Source organism: Microcaecilia unicolor, chromosome 10, assembly GCF_901765095.1.
Source record: "Microcaecilia unicolor chromosome 10, aMicUni1.1, whole genome shotgun sequence".
Taxonomy (NCBI): Eukaryota; Metazoa; Chordata; class Amphibia; order Gymnophiona; family Siphonopidae; genus Microcaecilia; species Microcaecilia unicolor.
The window spans coordinates 218,702,457-218,724,377 of record NC_044040.1 but is presented as its reverse complement, the minus strand read 5'-3'; the positions used below and the strand labels follow the sequence as shown (position 1 = coordinate 218,724,377).

Below are 21,921 nucleotides of genomic sequence, written 5' to 3'. Positions count from 1 at the left end.
ATTACCAAAGTTTTATTCTTACCCAAGAACATGAAAAATAAGAAATAATAAAATTAGGAGCAGGCACATAAGAAAGGGTGGAGCCATGGAGATGGTCGCATATTCCTTAATCTATTGAGATAGACTGAGGAAGATTTTCATCGACCCCCTTTGTCTTCCAGACCAGGCAGTTATATAGGCTGTAGTACAAAGAACTGGTTCTCAGGAACACATCATACGTCATACAGGATATGCCATTTGTTTCTTACATTTGCCCACATAAAAATATATATTGCATTTCCTTAAAAGTTACAACTTCAGCACATTCTCAAATAAAAGCAATCTGTATCTCACGTCAAAGGATTCAGGACTCAGTTCCCAGGACCCCCACTGCAATAGCATTTTTTTATCCCGTCCTGACTGCAGGATTTTCTGTCCCTCTCCTCTTCTTGCCACTTCGCTTTGAGATGCATCCTAAAAGTCTCTCAAAAGCTAATAAACACACTGGTGTAAACAGTGAATGGCAAATGGCTCATTGTCTTACAATTGCTTGGTCAGAGGAAGGTGGGGAGGAGGTGGGGGGTACTTGCTCCACACCTGGCCTGCTCAATACCATTCTAATTTACAGAAAAAAAAAGAAATTTCCACTTCTCATCTTCTGGATATTAATTCTTAGATTGTCACGTTCCTCACCTGTTTGGCGCTCCCCCCGACTGGGACCGGCCACGGGCTCCTCAGAAAAAGAGGAGGATCAAGCTTAGGAAAGGTTGGTTCGGTTTCCTAAGTCCGGCAGCTGTCATCTAGCTTGGAGCAAGACCACAGACAGCCATCTTGGTTAACTCAGAGGATCAGCCATGTTTCGGTTTTCCTAGTCCAGCAGCCATCATCCAACTTGGAGCAAGGACAGCAGCCATCTTGGCTAGCTCAGGAGGGGGCAGCCATCTTGTAGTAATGAGAACAGGAAGGAACTCCATATTTGGTCTTGGGAGGATCTCCTATGGGGGCAGCCATGTTGGATACAGCTGAGTATGGTTGGCTCTGATTACTTCTCTATTTAAAGCCCTGCCGTCAGTCCTTCTGTGCTTCGGCTACTACTCTGTTCCAGGGAAGTTGCAGTGTGTGTGGGTCTGTTGTCTGTATTCCTGGTTCTGGACTTTACTGTTTGTTCCTGACTATCCATGTTTGCTGCCAGCCCTGACTACTGCTTGTTCCTGACTATCCATGTTTGCTGCCAGCCCTGACTACTGCTTGTTCCTGACTATCCGTGTTTGCTGCCAGCCCTGACTACTGTCTGATCATCCCTGCTTGCTCCTGCCTCTTTCTTCAGGCCAGTCCGCCAACCCCTGTGCTTCCTGAAGTCCTGTTGGCTGCTTGCAGCTGGGGGCTCAACTCCCGGTGAACGGTGGTCGCCGCGGGTGAAGTTAGGGGTTGTCCGGCTGTCCTTTGGAGGCCAGTGGTTCATCTGCCTCCAGCAGGACCCAAGGGCTCACAGTATTCAAAACGAGACATAGATATTGGATATTTAGCAGTACTGAAACTGCTTGGTCTAGGCCTTCATAAGTACAAAGTACACCTCCACCAACAATAGCCAGTTGCATATGTGACACCTCTCTGTTAAATACCTGAAAAATGCAAAGTGGTGTGCATTAAAGTTCATAAGTGACAGATTAATAAGATTACTAGATATGTTCAGGATTGGTGGAAACATATGTAGCTGGATCAAGGGCTTCCTAACTACAAGTACCTACCAAGTAAAATCAAACTCTAGGATCATCACTATCACCAATCCTCTTCAACCTAATGATGACCCCACTAGCCAAGTCCTTATCCACCCTAGGTCTTAACCCTTTCATATATGCAGATGATGTCATAATATACATCCCATACAAATCCAAACTGACTGAAATTACCAACGAAATCAAACTCAGCTTAAACACCATGGACTCATGGGCAAATGCATTTCATCTAAAACTCAATAAAGAAAAACACATTGCCTCATCCTCTCATCCCAACACAGTGCGGACAATCCCACAACTATCAACACCCCAGACTACACCCTTTCTATCTCAGACAGCCTGAAAATGCTTGGCGTTACAATAGACCGTAACTTAACGCTAGAGAGCCAAGTGGCATCCATAAGAAAGAAAATGTTCCACTCAATGAGGAAGCTCAAACGCTTGAAACAATTCTTCCCGTGGGAAACATTTCGCAACATGGTACAATCAATGGTACTGAGCCACTTAAACTACTGCAATGGAATTTATGCGGGATGCATAAAGAAGCTTCAGACTGCTCAGAACATGGCAGCTAGGCTTATATTTGAAAAAATGCGATATGAAAGTGTAAAACCCCTACGTGAAAAACTACACTGGCTCCCAATCAAAGAACACATTGCCTTCAAAATCTGCACCCTGGTTCACAAATTTATCTACGGTGAAGCCCCTGGATACATGACAGACTTGATTGACTTTCCAACTAGATACACATCCGAGTCAACATGAATATATCTAAATCTACACTACCCACGCTGCAAAGGCCTCAAATACAAATCAACTTACGCATCCAGCTTTTCCTACATAAGCACACAACTGTGGAACACATTATGAAAAGCCTTAAAAACGATGAATGACCACCTAAACGTCCGGAAATCACTAAAAACTAACCTATTCAAAAAGGCATTCCTTGCCGATCAAACCTAAATGCCTGATCTCTGCGACACAACAAAACTAAAGTACGTAATGGACATAACTCAACTCCTCCGTTGTACGATTCCCTAATTGTGGCTGTGCCACATGAACTTTATCCCACCACTACATCACTTTGTATTTGTTCTCACCGGAGCCGGCAAACGCCTCTCCAGCAGAAATGGAGCCAGGTTGATGGCGCGGGGGGAGCGAAAGCGGACTTCTGCCAGCGCTGGTGCACATTTTCAGTGCAACACATTGTGAAAAAAAAAGGTGCCAGTGCCGGCACAACTCCATTTGGGGGAGCGGCCGCTCCCCTGGCACCCCTCCTAGCTACGCCACTGCTCTCCGGTACTATGTAAGCCACATTGAGCCTACAAATATGTGGGGAAATGTGGGATACAAATGTAATAAATAAATATCCTCACATAGATGTTGATATGGTGGTTACCATTGATGTTCTCAACCTGTATGTTTAATAATAAAAATGCATCCTCCTGCTGGGCATAGTTGCCACTTAGGTGTTCAGTTCTGCATCTGTCTCAGAAAAGGATCCATGTCAGAAGACTCTCTTCTAAGCTCTTGTGAAAGCCCAATGTATTTATTTATTTATTGATTGCATTTGTATCCCACATTTTCCCACCTTTTTGCAGGCTCAATGTGGCTTACAATGTATCATTCTTGGTAGTAATAGATTAGAATGTAATCAATTATTGTTACATAGAGATTTTGAGTAACATAGTAGACGTTTAACAAGTAGATATTATAAAAATAGTTCTGAGTAAAAGGTATAGGAGATGCATGTATATGTTGTTCTATGTGGTATGCCTTATTAAAAAGATGGGTCTTCAATGACATTCGAAGTTTGTTAGTTCGTAGATCATTCTCAGGTTGTGCGGCAGTGCGTTCCATAGCTTGGCACTCAGGTAGGTAAAGTTTGATGCATGCGTAAGTTTGTATTTTAGACCTTTGCAGCTTGGGAGATGAAGATTAAGGAACGTGCGGGCTGATCTTTTGACATTCCTAGTCGGTAAGTCTATCAGGTCTGACATATAAGCTGGGGCTTCTCCATGGATGATTTTATGAACTAGGGTACAAATCTTGAACGTGATGCGTTCTTTGAGTGGGAGCCAGTGTAACTTTTCTCGTAGTTACATCTCGATTCTGGTTTGTACACCCTTTCTAAAATAATGCTCCACGTGCTCAGCAGTTGAGGAAATTTAAACTCAGAGCTTTTAGAATATCAATGAAATGCTTTGATGTCCCCATATACCCCCACCCTCCCACTCTGTCAGACTGTCAAAGTAATGCTTTAATGTTTCTCTCATATATACTATCTGCTACCACATTTGCTTATTTCCGATCTGAGGAAGAAGGGCAACCTTCGAAAGCTAATCAAGAAATGTATTAAGTTATGTCCAATAAAAAAGGTATTGTCTTATTTTCTTTTCCATGTTTTATTTTGTTTGATTTCTATTGATAAACTCAGAGCTTTGTAATTCCCAAAGCTACCCTGGCAAAATGCTTTGCACACAGCTACTTTGGTTTCCCTGGGGGCAGGAGGGATTGGGAATTGGGATCTAACATGTCACCGTGCTACATTTTGAAATACTGATGAGCAATAAAGTTATCTAGTTCAATTCATCCAGGTACCTTCAGCCAAGTATAGTCAATGGCACTTTTAGTCAGTTCAAGTTATCTGGGTAACTTTATCCAGATAACTTTGTCACTCTGTATCTTGCTGAATGGTGGCCTGATTAATTCTAAAACTGTTGATCATTAAAAGCAATTTCAGTTTGATGTCAGTCTCAGAATTTCTAATCATCTGATATGTTCTTCTGCCCTCAGGAAGGCCTATGAATCCAGATTTGCCTTTGAGGAATTCTGTGGGCAATGTCATGTGTGCTGTGGTATTTGGACATCGCTTTGACACTGATGACAAACACTTCCTGCATTTCATGAAAGTCTTTGATATGGTGATCAAATTCCCAGGCACAGCATGGGGCAAGGTGAGCTCTCTGCCTTCCTCAGAAATCTTTGGCCTAAAAGCAGACCCTCAGTGCTCCAACCCGCTCCTGCTCTTACCTACAGCAGCCTTTAAGCCTCATTTTGCATGAAGGTCAGAAAAGGGACATACAAATCAGGATGTTTAAAAATTTCCTGTATAAAAGGCTCATTGAATATGGAGCCTTTTGTAAAATCTACATAAGGATATTAGCCAGCACTTAGAAAATGAACAACCATTTTAGAAAAAAACAAAAACACGTGTAGAAGAGAAATGACATCACCCAGGGTGTTACATGTACAATATAAGGGTGAAGTTAGCAGTTAAGATGTGCTACTTTACTGTTAACCCCAGTTATTAGTCAAGGCCCTGAGTACCTGAAGAATAGGCTGATCCTCCACACACCGCCAAGGACACTAAGGTAATCCCACTATCCACACCCTCTCCAAAAGACATTACACGATGTGATACCCGCAAGCGAGCCTTCTCCGGAGTAGCCCCCACACTCTGGAATGCATTGCCTGAAAGGCTCCGCTTAACACAAGACTACCTCTACTTCAGGAAGCAGGTGAAAGCTTAGCTCTTCAACCAAGCCTTTAACGGAAGAAGTAACTAACTTGTTAGTCTCACTCACAAACACAAGGAGTGACTTGGGGCATGTACTGCAGCAGGACATGTTTATCCACTCCTACTGTAGCTGAGATAATATTTAACGATCTCTCTGACCTCATATGCAACTTACTTTCTAACTCTTCCTACTGTCTTACCTATCCATATGTTCCATCCTTGCTTTACCCTTCACTATCAATTATAATGTTCTGTTACATATTGTGTTGACATTGTAAGTAGTATACTATACAATACTTTGTATTACTATAATTGCTTATTGCTCATGTTTGATCTTTTCTTACTGTACACCGCCTTGAGTGAATTCCTTCAAAAAGGTGGTAAATAAATCCTAATAAATAAATAAAAATGGTAACTAGGTCTCATTGCATACTAGGACTAGGGGGCATGCGATGAAGCTACAATGTAGTAAACTTAAAACAAATCAGAGAAAAGTTTTCTTCACTCAATGTGTAATTAAACTCTGGAATTTGTTGCCAGAGAATGTGGTAAAGGCGGTTAGCTTAGCGGAGTTTTAAAAAGGTTTGGATGGCTTCCTAAAGGAAAAGTCCATAGACCGTTATTAAGTGGACTTGGAGAAAATCCACTATTTCTGGGATAAGCAGTATAAAATGTTTTGTACATTTTTGCGATCTTGCCAGGTATTTGTGACCTGGATTGGCCACTGTTGGAAACAGGTTTCTGGGCTTGATGGACCTTTGGTCTTTCCCAGTATGACAACACTTATGTACTTATACATAAAATGAGACCTGTGCTAAAATACTTGGCTGACTTTATTTATTTTATGCCCTTTATTCCCCCACATTATCACAATCAATCTTTTTTTTTAAAGTATTTTTATTACATTTTTAACATACATAGAACATATGCTAATAACAACGATTGAACCATTTTTCTGAATGTTCTATCCTCTATCGCCCACCCCCCTACCTAACACATAATATTGCTAATGACCATTATGTCTACATGGTGCTTCTTTGTCCTAGCACCATATTATGGAGCTATTATGAGTCTGGGCGCATCCAATTCCACGCGCCAGCTGTTAGCCTCCATGCTGTATATTTGTCCCAATGTTTATAGAATTGTGTAATCCGCCCTGCCTTTATAGCAGTCATTTTAGACATTTGGTAGAGGTAATCCATCTTATGTACCACCTTTATCACTGGCGGCATCATGGGCTGTTTCCATGCCGAGGCCAATGCAATCTTCCCTGCGACCAGCCACACCGAGGCCAGTCGATGTGTTATTGATGGAATGTCTGTCGGTTGAAAATGCAATAGGCACGTCTCAGCCTTAAAGTCATATGGTTTCCCTACGATTTTTCCTAGCGTCTGGATTAGCTCCAACCAATACACCTGCGCCTTGGGGCATGTCCACCACATATGAGCCATATCACCCGTTTCCCTGCACCCCCTCCAGCACCAACCGTTTCCTTTCCTATACATTTTTGCTATTTTATGAGGAGTCAGGTACCATTGATACAACATTTTATATCCACTTTCTACTAGAGAACTAGAGATGGAAACTTTTAGCATATACATCAGTGCCTTATCCCACTTTTTGGTATTATAGTTTATCTTTAAAGCTTTTTCCCATCTTTGGGTGTAATATACTAGTAGATTATAATATGATCCTAACGCTCTATATAATCGAGATATACACCCTCTTTGACATCCTCCTCCCAAAGCCATTTCTATGGCAGTATCCTCTGTCATTAGTTCCTTTTTAGCTCGCCGATTTACATAGTCCCGGATTCTATTATAGTGATACAGATGGGACCCTGGTAAATCAAATTCTTCTTGCAATTCTGCAAATGGCACCCTACTCCCTTCTGCCCATATTTGGTTTAAAGCTACCAACCCCTTTTGTTTCCATATTCGAAACACATTGTCTGCTGCCCCTATAGGACAGCCCATAGCTGTCTGTATCTTCATACGCCTAAAGTGTTTCCTGCCTGGTAGGAACTTCTGTCGCTGGGTACTCCAAGTTTGTAGGGGGAAACATACTGTGCGGGCACCTGTCTTATACATGTTAATAATTGTCTCTGCGGGGCCCATAGTATAGCGTGTAATTGCTCCATACCCAACCAATGCTTCTCAATTTATATCCAGGGCTTTACGATGTTTGAACCCCACGCCGCCAGCACACATAACTGCGCGGCTTGATGGTATTGGATGAAATTAGGTACTCCCATGCCCCCCTTGCCTTTAGGTTGAAACATTATGGCTGCCCTCACTCTAGGTGGTTTATGTTGCCACTAGCCGTTGAGCCCGTTAAAACGGGCTACTGGGTCGCCACTGGCCCCTCCCCCCCGAGTTCGCCGCTGCCGGTACCCCCCCTCCTTCCCGAGTCGCCGCCGGCGCAGGCAGATCAGCTGAGCTCTTGTCGGCCTTCTTTCTCTGCCTGTGTCCCGCCCTCATGTGATGTAACGTTGGCGAGGGCGGGACACAGGCAGGGAAGGAAGGCCAACAGCAGCTCAGCTGATTTGCCTGCTCCAGAGATGTAAGTTGAATAGTGAAGAGACGAGCCGGGTGGCGGCGGAGACTCTGGGGGGGGGGGGAGGGGGAGCGGTGGCGACCTCGGCAGTTCCCTCCCCTTTGCGCAGTTTCCCTCTGTCCCGCCCCCCCACCATCACGTATTGACGCGGGGGCGGGACAGAGAGGGAAGTCTACTGCGCATTTGCGAGTGAGTACGGTCAGTCGCCATTTATATGTTTGATATGTAAGCGAATACTTTGCAATGTAAGTGACAAAAGAATTGTTTGGTGATCGGCAGGGGCAATGCCAGAAATAGATATAGAATCTTTGGCAAGACCATCATTTTTACCACTGATATCCTTCCCATCCATGATAACTCCAGCCCTTCCCACCTCTCTAATTCCTGGAACAATTCTCAAACTTTGTGGGGAAAATTTGCCTCATATATATCTGCTATTTTAGCTGTAAGATTGATCCCCAAATATCTCAGTGACCGAGTAACCCAGCGGAAAGGATATTTCTGGCACAGCGATTGCTCCACAGCAGGCCCACCCCCATTATCTCTGACTTGTCCATGTTCACCCGGAATCCCGATAGCCTCCCAAATTCTTGTAAGCTTTTCATTACCCCTGATAGTGATTCCTGAGAGTGAGTTAGTGTAAGCAGGATGTCGTCCGCAAACAACATTATCTTATGGGTCTGAGTGCGAACAACAGTGGAGATAACGCGCGCCCCTGGCGAGTTCCCCTTCCTAGATGTATTAGCTCGGAACTCGATCCGTTAATTCGCAGTGAGGCAATGGGATTGACATACAGCAATGCAAGCCATGAGGTGAACTGTCCTGAAATGCCCATCTGTTCCAGTACTGAAAACATGAACGTCCATCGGACCCGATCAAACACCTTTTCGGCGTCTAGGGATAATAGTAGTGTTGGCTACTTTGTGTCCCCCGCTTCATGGATTAGATGGATCGCTCTACGTATACTGTCGAATGTCTTTCTCCCTCTTATGAACCCTGTTTGGTCAGCAAGGACCAATTTCGGCATCACCTGTTGTAATCGGTGGGCTAGGATTTTAGTGAAGGTTTTATAATCTGACCCTAGCAAAGAAATCGGGCGGTAAGACCCGTGTTTTTGAGGATCTTTTCCAGGTTTGCCAGTCGCCACGAATATGGTAGCTCTGATTGAGAGTCAATTTCATTAAATACTCGGACCAGTACCGGGGCCAACAGATTACTATACTTTTTGTAATATTCCCATTCGGTAGATCTTGGATGGCCCACTGCACCTCCTCCAACGTGATTGGGTTGGATAGTGTCTCAACCTCCCCGGCTGTCAGCTTTGGGAGTGCTGCCTGTTTTAGATAGTCCTGAGCCTCTTGCGGTGTTGCTAATTCTTCAGCCTGGTATAGCCCCTGATAAAATTTATAGAAGACTTCCTTAATTTCCTCAAGTTTAGTACATGTTTTCCCCTTGTCTGTGCGGATTGTATGTATACATCTCCCCTTACGCTCCTACCTGTAACCTCCGCTCACAGGACAAATCCCTCCTCTCAGTACCCTTCTCCACCACCGCCAACTCCAGACTCCGCCCTTTCTGCCTCGCCTCACCCCATGCTTGGAATAAACTCCCTGAGCCCATACGCCAGGCCCCCTCCCTGCCCATCTTCAAATCCTTACTCAAAGCCCACCTCTTCAATGTCGCTTTCGGCACCTAACCATTATACCTCCATTCTGGATATCTAGACTGCCCCAACTTGACATGTTGTCCTTTAGATTGTAAGCTCCTTCGAGCAGGGACTGTCCTTCTTTGTTAAATTGTACAGCGCTGCGTAACCCTAGTAGCGCTTTAGAAATGTTAAGTAGTAGATAGGAGTTTAAAGCGTGCTTCTTTAGCTTATATGCTAATAGTCTCGATGTTCTATTACCAAATTCAAAATGTGTTTGTCTGACCTGCTGTAGTCGTTCTGCTACGTCCGCTAATTGTAGTTCCCTCAGGGCCAGCTGAATAGCATGTATATGATTTTGGTCGTGTTTTGATAGAGGTTGCTGTTGAGCTTGCAATGTCAAGCCTAGCAGTTCCGCATGTAAAGCTTGTGTATGAGCATTCGCTTGCTTCTTTGTGTGTGCCTGTATCGCTGCTATTTTCCCCCTGATTACTGCTTTTAGGCCCTCCCACAATATCTGCGATGTTACCTCCCCATTATCATTAATAGCTAAATATTCCTTTATCTCCGCTTCTAGACGTGTAATCACCGTGGTGTTTGCTAGCAGCTCATTGCTGAAGCCCCATGGTGGAGTCTCAGGGGTTCTCAGCACCCACTCTAACTCCAATGTAACTGGTGCATGGTCTGACCATGTTCTAGGGAGTATTGATATTCTACGTTGGAGGATATATTGGGAGGCCCCAGCCACATATCTAGGCGTGAATGTGAGTCATGAACCACCGAGTGATATGTGTACCCCCGGGACTGTGGGTGTCTTTGGTGCCATATATCTATTAAGTGCCAAGTACCCAGGAACTTGTGCAACTGGGCTCTATCTGATTGAGAATATAGCACTCCTCCTGACGAGTTATCTAGCTTTGGATGTGGCATCAGGTTAAAATCTCCTCCTACTAGTAAAATGCTATAAATATTCTTACTCAGCGCCTTAGATACTTCCTTATAAAAAGCACCTTGGCGTTCATTATGGGCATATATGTTTAATAAAGAAAGCGTCTCAGTTCCCAGTCGCACTATCAATATTAAATATCGGCCCTTTCTGTCCCTTATTACGTTCTGCACTTGCCAAGGGTACTTGTTGGTTAGTATGATGACTCCCTTTTTCTTTTTTTTCTTTGTGGTTAGATGCAAAATATATATGTCGGCCTTTGCCCCCTTGACAAAGATGTTCCCTATCTGGGAGCAAATGTGTTTCTTGTATAAATGACACATCTGCCTTTAGGCGCACTGTGTCTCTTTAAATAGCAGCTGGCGTTTCATAGGGGAATTTAGTCCCTTAACATTAAGGGTCATCTCCAGAACTTGTAAAAAAAATCTATGGTTTAAGCCCACTGACTGATAGTTCACCATTAGTTCCCTTATTATGCTACATCTGGTCATCAATTCTTCTTCATTGTCCCTTCTACCTCCCTTCCCCCCACCCATCCCATTCTCCCTCCTCCCTCCTAGTTGGCACATCTGTACCCCTTGCATAGGTGTGCCTTTGGGGAAGAGACCTCACCCCCCTCTTTATGCATGCAAATATTTGGCATAACCCACCTGCTAAACATTATCAAACCAGCAGACTTTTAAATAAAACAAACCTGCCCCTTTCCATAAACAGAATGTACATCTTATATCAGAGCAATTTTTCTATTAATACCATATCTGTAAGTCTCAGTCTGTGGATGATCTTCTCAATTCAGCTGTTCTTCTTTGATTTTGGTTTTTTTTTAATTCCTGTTCTTCCTTGCTTCCATCGCAGGTCTTAATTGGGGCTCCGAGTACTGCCGCTGGAGGCGTCCCTTGCCCTTTGTCACTCTTTGCCATCGCGGTTTGGGCGGTTTAGCCGTGGCTGATTGTTGAGCTGGATTCCCTTCCTTAGTGCAAGAACCATCTGGCAATATCTCTCTTGTTTCCTCAAAATTTCGTATTTGATGGAGCTTACCATCTTTGTAGAAGCGTAAAGTGAAAGGATAGCTCCATCGGTACTGGATCCCCTCTGCTTGTAGCAATTGTGTGAAGGGTTTCAATTCCACACGCCTCTTCAAAGTACAAGCTGCTAAATCTTGATAGCAATTTATAGCATAAGAACTGGAAATCTGACGTCGCCCGGGACGCCTGCATGATCTTTTCTTTTAGTTTAAAGTCATCAAAACATGCAATGAGGTCCCGCGGCTTGTTTGCTCTTGGCGGTCCCAGCGCCCGATGGGCGCGCATGATCTGAATCTCTGAAGGTTGTTTGTTGATTTGTATCGTTGTCAGTAGTGCACTTGTGATCTTTTGTGCCACCATTTCACAATCAGCATATGTCGGTACTTCTGGGAGCCCTCTAAACCTAATGTTATTCCTTCTGCTGCAGTTCTCTAGGTCCTCCAGCTTGTCCCAGATCTGTTGTGACTTGTTTAAACTCAGCTGCCTGCCGATTTAAGCCCTGGATTGCTTCAGCCTGCTCCTCCAACCTTTCCTTGTTCTCTGCCATGCAGACGCCGAGCGCCTCTATCTCCCCTCTCAGGTCCGCCCCCAGCGCCGCGAGGTCCGAGCGCATGGCCTTGAGGTCTGATTGTATTTCTTTCACCCAGGAGCCGATGTCCCGCAGGGTTGTTTCCTCCTGTCCTGGACCGTCTCCCAACTCAAACAAAGGTGGGGAATTATGTGTTTGCTGTTCTACTGGTGAGTCGGGTGGCTGGTCCGCCGGGGTGTCTCCATGTTTGTTCATGGTTGCGTTCGCGTATGCGAACGCCGACAAATCGACCATGGAGGCTTGTGATGCCATTATTTCTTTCTTTGCTACTGTTTATTGTCGCCTGTCTCTCTCAGCTCCCTCAGAAAACACTGTTTTAGTGGGGTGGTTTTGTTATTTCTGCTCGGGGCTCGTCAGAGCTCTTGGCTTAGGCTGCCATCTCCGCTGGTGACGTCACTTCCTCCTATCACAATCAATCTTGAGTTCAATGTGGCTTACAATAAAAGAACAGAATTAAATAATTATATAGAGAAAGTCATAACTGTACTAACAATATGTTAAATACAAAATAAGCAGGAAAAATTGTTTATAAAGATAATACACAAAGCAACAAGATAAAGGGCACAGGAAATATGCAGAACCTGGCAACAAAACTAGATTAAGTTAAAGGACCATTTTCTCTTAATAAGAACTTAGCAAAGAGGTAAGATTTCAGAGTCTTGCAAAATTTCAGGTCATCTTGTTGGCTTCTAAAAGCTGCTGGCAAAGAGTTCCACCACTTGGCACCCTGATAGGTAAAATTGTCAGAGTGCACTGATCTGTAAATCAGTTTCATGTGTTTGGGAAATGTAGTCTCAGGTAGTTCCTTGCAGTAGGCAAGGCATTGTACAGAGGAAATTTAATCACCGGTTGCATATAATCTGATGCTACACCATGTGGAGGGGCCTACAAACATGTCATCCCCATGGCTATCGGAATGCGGAGTGCCACAGGGATGTCCGCTTTCTCCAGTTCTTTTTAACCTAATGATGATTTCTCTGGCCCGAGCACTAGCCAAATATGGCCTCAATCCCTTCATCTACGCTGACGACGTCACCATATTCATCCCTTTTAAAACTGACCTATCTGAAATCTCCAATAAAATAAACACAGATGTGACCACTTTAACCTCCTGGGCTGATGCTTTCAGGATGAAATTAAATAAAGAGAAAACACAATGTTTAGTCCTATCTTCTCAACATTCTCCATGCATCCCAACTACTCTTAGCACCCCAGAGGTTAATATAATGTGGATTTTGAAAAGAGTGAACTCATATCTTCCATTAGACACCATAGTATTTTTCTAGGTTGTAAGTCCCTAATATTGAAAAAGTTCCAGACTTCCCAAAACACGGCAACCAGACTTATTTTTGGTAAGTCAAGATTCGACAGCGCAACACCTCTTTGAGAGAAACTTCACTGGCTCCCCATCAGAGAAAGAATTAACTTTAAAGTCCACACAATGATTTACAGGATATTACACAGAGAAGCCCCCAACTACATGAATCATCTTATTGACCTCCCAACCAGGAACAGAGTAGTAAATCACCGGGACCTCAACCAGGAACAGAGTAGTAAATCACCGGGACCTGATGGTATTCATCCCAGAGTATTAATAGAACTAAAAAATGAACTTGCGGAGCTACTGTTAGAAATATGCAATCTGTCCCTAAGATCGAGTGTAGTACCGGAAGACTGGAGGGTAGCCAATGTTACTCCGATTTTTAAGAAGGGTTCCAGAGGAGATCCGGGAAATTATAGACCGGTGAGTCTGACGTCGGTGCCGGGCAAGATGGTGGAGGCTATTATTAAGAATAAAATTGCAGAGCATATACAAAAACATGGACTGATGAGACAAAGTCAGCACGGATTTAGTGAAGGGAAGTCTTGCCTCACCAATCTAATGCATTTTTTTGAGGGGGTAAGCAAACATGTGGACAATGGGGAGCCGGTTGATATTGTATATCTGGATTTTCAGAAGGCGTTTGACAAAGTGCCGCACGAAAGACTCCTGAGGAAATTGCAGAGTCATGGAATCGGAGGTAGGGTATTATTATGGATTAAGAACTGGTTGAAAGATAGGAAGCAGAGAGTAGGATTGCGTGGCCAGTATTCTCATTGGAGGAGGGTAGTTAGTGGGGTCCCGCAGGGGTCTGTGCTGGGTCCGTTGCTTTTTAATGTATTTATAAATGACCTAGAGATGGGACTAACTAGTGAGGTAATTAAATTCGCCGATGACACAAAATTATTCAGGGTCGTCAAGTCGCAGGAGGAATGTGAACGATTACAGGAGGACCTTGCGAGACTGGGAGAATGGGCGTGCAGGTGGCAGATGAAGTTCAATGTTGACAAGTGCAAAGTGATGCATGTGGGTAAGAGGAACCCGAATTATAGCTACGTCTTGCAAGGTTCCACGTTAGGAGTTACGGATCAAGAAAGGGATCTGGGTGTCGTCGTCGATGATACGCTGAAACCTTCTGCTCAGTGTGCTGCTGCGGCTAGGAAAGCGAATAGAATGTTGGGTGTTATTAGGAAGGGTATGGAGTCCAGGTGTGCGGATGTTATAATGCCGTTGTATCGCTCCATGGTGCGACCGCACCTGGAGTATTGTGTTCAGTACTGGTCTCCGTATCTCAAAAAAGATATAGTAGAATTGGAAAAGGTACAGCGAAGGGCGACGAAAATGATAGTGGGGATGGGACGACTTTCCTATGAAGAGAGGCTGAGAAGGCTAGGGCTTTTCAGCTTGGAGAAGAGACGGCTGAGGGGAGATATGATAGAAGTGTATAAAATAATGAGTGGAATGGATCGGGTGGATGTGAAGCGACTGTTCACGCTATCCAAAAATACTAGGACTAGAGGGCATGAGTTGAAGCTACAGTGTGGTAAATTTAAAACGAATCGGAGAAAATTTTTCTTCACCCAACGTGTAATTAGACTCTGGAATTCGTTGCCGGAGAACGTGGTACGGGCGGTTAGCTTGACGGAGTTTAAAAAGGGGTTAGATAGATTCCTAAAGGACAAGTCCATAGACCGCTATTAAATGGACTTGGAAAAATTCCGCATTTTTAGGTATAACTTGTCTGGAATGTTTTTACGTTTGGGGAGCGTGCCAGGTGCCCTTGACCTGGATTGGCCACTGTCGGTGACAGGATGCTGGGCTAGATGGACCTTTGGTCTTTCCCAGTATGGCACTACTTATGTACTTATGTACTTACCTCAATCTACACCTCCCTAACTGCAAAGGTATTAAGTACAAATCCTTCCACGCATCCAATTTTTCCTTTTTAGGTAGCCAGCTTTGGAATGCTCTACCAAGATCTATCCGTATCATTAATGGCCTTCTGCCCTTCAGAAAAGCACTGAAGACCCATCTCTTCAAGATAGCCTACCCTAACGATCCAACCTAATCAAAACTTGCCCATATGATTATTATTGACAATAGTTATATTCTTACCATGTTCCCCATTATCCTACTACCCCATATCCATTCCTTTCCATCTTTCTACGCCTACCTCCCAACACTCTTTTCCTTCTGAACCCAATTCCTCCTATGTTTAACTTACTTTCCGTTAACCCCATTAGTTTTGCGTTTACCACAAACTGTATATTCTTCTTACGACTTTGTAGTTATTTATATTGTTACTATGTAAGCCACATTGAGCCTGCCATGTGTGGGAAAGCGCGGGGTACAAATGTAATAAATAAAGAAATAATCAAACGGGGCGCCCAAGTTTTCCTGGGGCCGTCCTCGCAGGACGGCTCCGTGAAGTGGCGGGGAAACCCGTATTATCGAAACAAGATGGGTGTCCATCTTTCGTTTCGATAATATGGTCGGGGACGCCCAAATCTCATCATTTAGGTTGACCTTAGAGATGGTCGTCCCCAGTTTTCAGCGATAATGGAAACCGAGGACGCCCCTCTCAGAAACGACCAAATCCAAGCCATTTGGTCATGGGAGGAGCCAGCATTCATAGTGCACTGGTCCCCCTTACATAGTAACATAGTAAATGACGACAGATAAAGACCTGTATGGTCCATCCAGTCTGCCCAACAAGATAAACTCATTTTACATGGTATGTGATACTTTATATGTATACCCGAGTTTGATTTGTCCTTGCCTGTCCTTGCCTAAATATAATCCTTGCTCTTATGGGAAGCCAATGCAACTTAAGTAATAAAGGGGATATCCTATCAAAACATGATACTCAGTAGACAAATCTACCTCCAGTATTCTGAGCAGTCTGCAGTCATTTCAGAAAGCCCACCTTGCAGCCAGCATAAACGGAGTTACAACAATCAAGTTCAGTTAAGACTAGAGATTGTACAAGCAACCTCAAGATTTCGGAGGAAGGATCTTATATGGTTCAGTTTCCAAAAGGTCTTAAAAGATTTGTTGATTACAGAGGATATCTGAGATTCAAAAGCTGAATGCTGATCTATACATATAGATACATATAGCAGTGATTTCCATTTCTAGAGACATTTCTCTTTTTTTTTAATTGGGGGGGAAGTTATCATTGTAGGCTAAAAGTGTTATTTACTTTTAAAGCTGATCCGGTTGAGTTGATACAGTTCTGATGTTTGGTCGGACTGATTGATTCCCAGCGATGGTGTGCTATAGATAATATTTTTAGTGTAACAGCTCCTGAGGACGCCTATTGAGCGAAACACAAGATTGGTACGCCAATTGAGCGAAACATATTGTTTGTGTCAAGCTGAAAATGAACTGAAGCTGAAAATGAGCTGAAGCTACATGATAAACAACAAGGATTTTGAGCTGGATAAAGAGTTGAAGTTATTGGATGTGAAGAGTCCTGTTGGACTAGTTACTAGATTTCAGACTGTTGGAGTTCAGTCTTGTCCCGTGGAGGATCTAATTCCCTACAGCTGGACAGCATCGGATGTTGAATGCCGCTGAGATATTAAGGGTTTGGACACTATGATGTTTTCCCACGGGATGATTTGACTGTTTGATGCCTTTTTGGCCTTTTGGCTTTTTATTGGTTATGAATGAAGGATGAATGGTTATTTTAATATGAGATTTTGATATGTGTAGTAAAGAACAATAAGTTAAGTAATTGATTATTGTGCTTATATTTGTTTAATACTAATAAAGATGATATGTTAATTATATATAAAAAATATTTATATTTTCCTAATTTGTAGCAGCTTACTAAGGTGACATCAACACTTTAAATTAATTTTAGTTTGTCATAACATCAGACATGGTTTTATAATATTTTGAAGGATCTGATGTTGAATTGTTAAAGGTATTAATTGTGACTATTACTTTTATTTATTTTTTCTGTGTGTTAGACAATTATGGATGTAAGCCCCACCCCTGGCCCCACCCCTAACCCCGCCCCCTTTAGCCTCCCCAAACAGTTGGGCCACCGACCGCCTATATCTTTGCCGGAGGATGTGGTAACAGCGGTTAGCGTATCTGGGTTTTAAAAAGGTTTGGATAAATTCCTGGAGGAAAAGTCCATAGTCTGCTATTGAGACAGACATGGGAAGCAACTGCTTGACCTGGGATTTGTAGTATGGAGTGTTGCCACGATTTGGGTTTCTGCCAGGTACTTGTGACCTGGCTTGGCCACTATATGGAAAACAGGCTACTGGGCTAGATGGACCATTGGTCTGACCCAGTATGGCTACTCTTATGTTCTTATGTTATGGTATGTTATGTTAACGTTAGCCCATGTTGATAACTTCCCCCCCTTAGTGTCAAAAGTTTCAGTCTCTGGCAACCAGAGGTGATATTGTGATATCATAACGCCTCATTCCACCAATATATTGATTAAGAGATTGGAGTCAATTGGGGTGGGTGGAAATGTTCTGAGCTGGTTTTCATCATTTATACAGGGTAGACAATTTTGTGTGATACAGGGTATGAATAAGTCAGAGTTCGATATTTCAACAGAGTACTGTTTAATATTGAGTTGAGTGGGAGTCTAAGCAGACAACATTCAATTTATGTTTCCAGTTGATGACCAGATTGGGATAGTTTTTGATAAATTGAGAATGTATTTACAAGTAATTCACAGACGGGTGATAGCAAATCATTTCAAACTGAATATCGCCAAAACACAGATTCTAATCTTGGCAAGTTACCCCTGTGATGATGTGCTTGAAATGATTCCGATTGTTTCTAAAATGGGCAGTTTGGGAGTAATAGTGGATTCTACTTTTATGTTTAATCATTTTTATTAAAGATCACAAAGACATTTGTAGAACATTGATACATCATCATTGTAGAAACTCCTATACATTCCAAAATACTAGCAACTGTGAAATACAAACCATATTAACTTTTATTCCCCCCCCCCCCCCCACTCTTCCCTTCCTTATTGATTCAGCTTCTTTCACTATGGTACTTTGAGCTTTGAAACCCCCACTCCCTCCCTTCCCCCCAGCCCTCCCACACAGGTGAATTCATTAATCTTACCCCACCTCAACCAGCACCAATCTATTGTGTAAGTGAATTAACCAATAAGCTACGAGCTCTACTTGAGAGCGCCTGCACGTATGGTTCCCAACCTCCCAAAAGCGTCGTCTACTTCTAGGACTATTGTGCACACTATGTGCCTCCATTGTTGCCAGAGAATGCAGCATATTTCTCCATATCCAGTATGAGGGCCCCACCTCCTGGGTCCAATATTGTAATATACTTTGTTTCCCAATCAGAATAGCCTTATAGATAAATAATCTCTCCACATGTCGCAAATCTCTCCCACTCCCACCCAGTCCTAACACTATGCTTCGTGGCATCAAACTTATCTTTTTATGTATCACTGTCTCACAAAATCCCATAATTTTACCCCAAAACTTCCTGATTTCAGGACATTCCCACAACATATGATATAAGGAAGCTCTCTGGAAATTACATTTGATACACTTTGGCTCTTGTATATTGCCCGTATAGTATGCCTGTATGGGGGAGAAATAGCCTCTCAAGATAATTCTAAATTGTATCTCCCGATGTCGAGCACTAGTCACTTTATATGCAATCTCCTTCAAAAACTGGGCAATGTCACCACTGCTGACCTCCGCCCTCATATCCGCAGACCACCTCCCAGCCACCTCTCCATAATCTCGCTGCACAGATATCATACCCAGCTGTTTATAAAGCATAGACACCGAGGTCTGTTCTCTGCCCTGAGGCAAAAATAAGTTCGACAATAAGGCATATATTCCTCTATGCAAGTGCGATATATAACTATGTAGCTGGAAATAGTCATACCAATTCACATGCTCTGCTCCCACCATATCCACTAAGGCCTCCCGAGTAATAATCTCCCCCGATTCCTGTATCACATCCGCCACCAACACTACTCCTTCCTGTGCCCAGCTAACTAACCTCTTTTGGTTTCCCCCCTTGCCCAAATTCTGCATTCCCCACTAGTGGAAGCATATCCGTGCTATGTGGATTCTTATTCAAACGTTTTAATATATACTGCCATGTACGTCTCATAGGTTGTAATAATATATGTTGACTCCATCCCTTAGGTAACACTTCACTCTTGGCGTGTAACATATAATATGGATGATAAGGCCAAAACAGCTCTCTCTCATAGCTCCATGCTGTATACTCTTCGGTTTCTAATATCCAATCCGCTAGGTGTCTCGATAAACAGGCCCAATTATATTGTTTTATGTCAGGCAATCCGAGGCCTCCCTCTACTCTTCTCCCATACAGATATTCCAACTTAACTTTAGCCTTCTTCCCTCCCCAGCAAAACCGGGACACCATTCTACGGAGTTTCTTAAGATCTTTAGTTAGTAAGAGAATTGGCAGCTGTCACATGACATAGAGCCATTTCGGAAAAATCATCATGGCAAACAAGCCTACCCTACCACTCAACGATAAAGGCAATCCCTCCCACAAAGCCAACTGAATTTTCGTATGATGTAACAGTTCATCCACATTCCTTCTATATAATCGGCTCAAATCCCCAGTTAGCGTGATTCCCAGATATTTAAACTCCTTATCCGCCCATCTCAACGGGAACTCACCCCTCCATTGCTCCCTTACTTTATTGGAAGTGGGCAAACCCTCGGACTTTTGGGTGTTCAATTTAAAGCCTGAAAATGCCCCATATTCAGTGAAGACCTCCATCAACACCGGCAGCGACTGCTCCAGTCTAGCCAGATGAACTAAAATATCGTCCGCAAAGGCCGAAATCTTAAATTCTCTACTACCCGATTTCACTCCTTCGATCTCTGGATTCCCTAAGATTTCCCGAATCAAGGGATCCAATGTGATGGCAAAAGGTAAAGGGGACAGGGGGCATCCCTATCTAGTTCCTCGATTAATCACAAAACTTCGAGAGTACGACCCATTAACCAACACTCTCGCTGCCGGATTCTTATACAATATTAAGATCGCTTGAGTGAAATATCCCTCAAATCCATACGCTCGCATTGAAGCAAACAGAAATTCCCACTCAACCCTATCGAATGCCTTTTCAGCATCGAAACTTATTAATAATGAATCCCCTCCTTCCCTACGAATCCTTTCCATTGTGGCTAAAATCATCCTAATATTTTTCACACTCTGTCTCCCCTGAACAAACCCGACTTGAGGGGTCGCCATTATCCTAGGTAATACTCTAGCCAATCTCGATGCTAGTATCTTCGCCAATAACTTAGCCTCGTAGCTGATTAATGATATTGGCCTATAGGAGTCAGGTAATGTCGGATCCTTCTCTGGTTTCAGAAAAACCATAACATCCGCAAGTCACAGGGACTGCGGGAGCTCCCCCAAGTCAACAGAAGTATTGAAAGCATTAACCAGGGATTCTCCTATGTCTAGCATTAATATTTTATATAGTTGATTCTACTTTATCAATGAAATATCATGTGCAGAAAGTGATTAGAGATGTTTTCTTCAAATTGAAGATTGTTAGAAGATTGAAAAGTCTACAATCAGTACAATTCAGGTATTTAAGAACAAGGGTAATGAAAAGCATTCAATAATAACAATGTGATAAAGTAAGCAAATAGGAATGATTCAATCTTAGATAATTGTAGTCCAGATCAATGTCATGTTTTAAGAAGGATCACTATGATAAGTCTCTTTGACCAGTTTAGTCTTTAATAATTTCCAGAAGGCTGCCAAATCATGTGTTGTTTTTATGGCACATATGTAAAGTAGCTTTTTACTCGTCTACCTGCCACCTGGTCTTTCCCTCAGTGTCTCCCATATCTTTCTTCCTGTAGGTCTATGATGCTTTGTCATCATTGATGCCTCTACTCCCTGGACCCCACAAGAAACTTTTTGCATGCTGGGAGGAGGTTCGTTCTTTCGTAAGAGAAGAAATCAAACTCCATCAGGAGAGACGGGTAGCAGGTGACCCACCGGAGGACCTCATAGATTACTACCTGGATGAGATGGCCAAGGTTACCTTCTGTTTTCATGTACTGATTCTTTCAGTCCCTGCTGTCATTTCTGGTACATTTGAGTTTATTGACACGAAAGAAATTGTAGGATGGAGTGGAACAGAGCAGAGCAGTGGCTGTTGGGCTGCAGGGATTCAGAGAAGCTTTCTAGGTGTAGAACTCCGGATTAGAGGTCAAAATCACAAAACACAAGCACTATAAAACCAATGAAAAATAGTAGTATCAAGAAATTAAGGGGCTCATTTTCAAAAGGAAAAAAAATGGCACAAGGGGCAGATGGACATTTTCTCACACAAAAACCTTTAAACCATATAATAAAAACAAACAAAAAAGGTATAAATCCAATATTTGCCCAGAGAAGCATTTTGAGAGTGGCTGTTTGGGGACGTGTCATACGCATTGGCTGGACAGTGTTACATGATGTACTTTTCTTGTGATAACAGATAGCAAAACTATTTCCTTGTGCCAGAAAGAAAAACATTGTCAATTAGACCTGCTTTAAAAGCGGCTAGCTCAAAAGCAAGCCTGGCTTTGGACCCAT

The 21,921-nt window shown here is 43.1% G+C and overlaps 1 protein-coding gene across 3 annotated transcripts in view; it reads left to right on the top strand.

The window, feature by feature from the left end:
* Positions 1–21,921, top strand: part of LOC115479154 (cytochrome P450 2J5-like) — a 137,880-nt gene that overhangs the window by 92,393 nt on the left and 23,566 nt on the right. For all 3 annotated transcript variants that reach the window (XM_030216933.1, XM_030216932.1, XM_030216934.1), the window contains 2 exons: positions 4,512–4,672; positions 21,201–21,380. In XM_030216933.1, the coding sequence (XP_030072793.1) occupies positions 4,512–4,672; positions 21,201–21,380 (341 nt within the window). The remainder of the gene's footprint in view (positions 1–4,511; positions 4,673–21,200; positions 21,381–21,921) is intronic.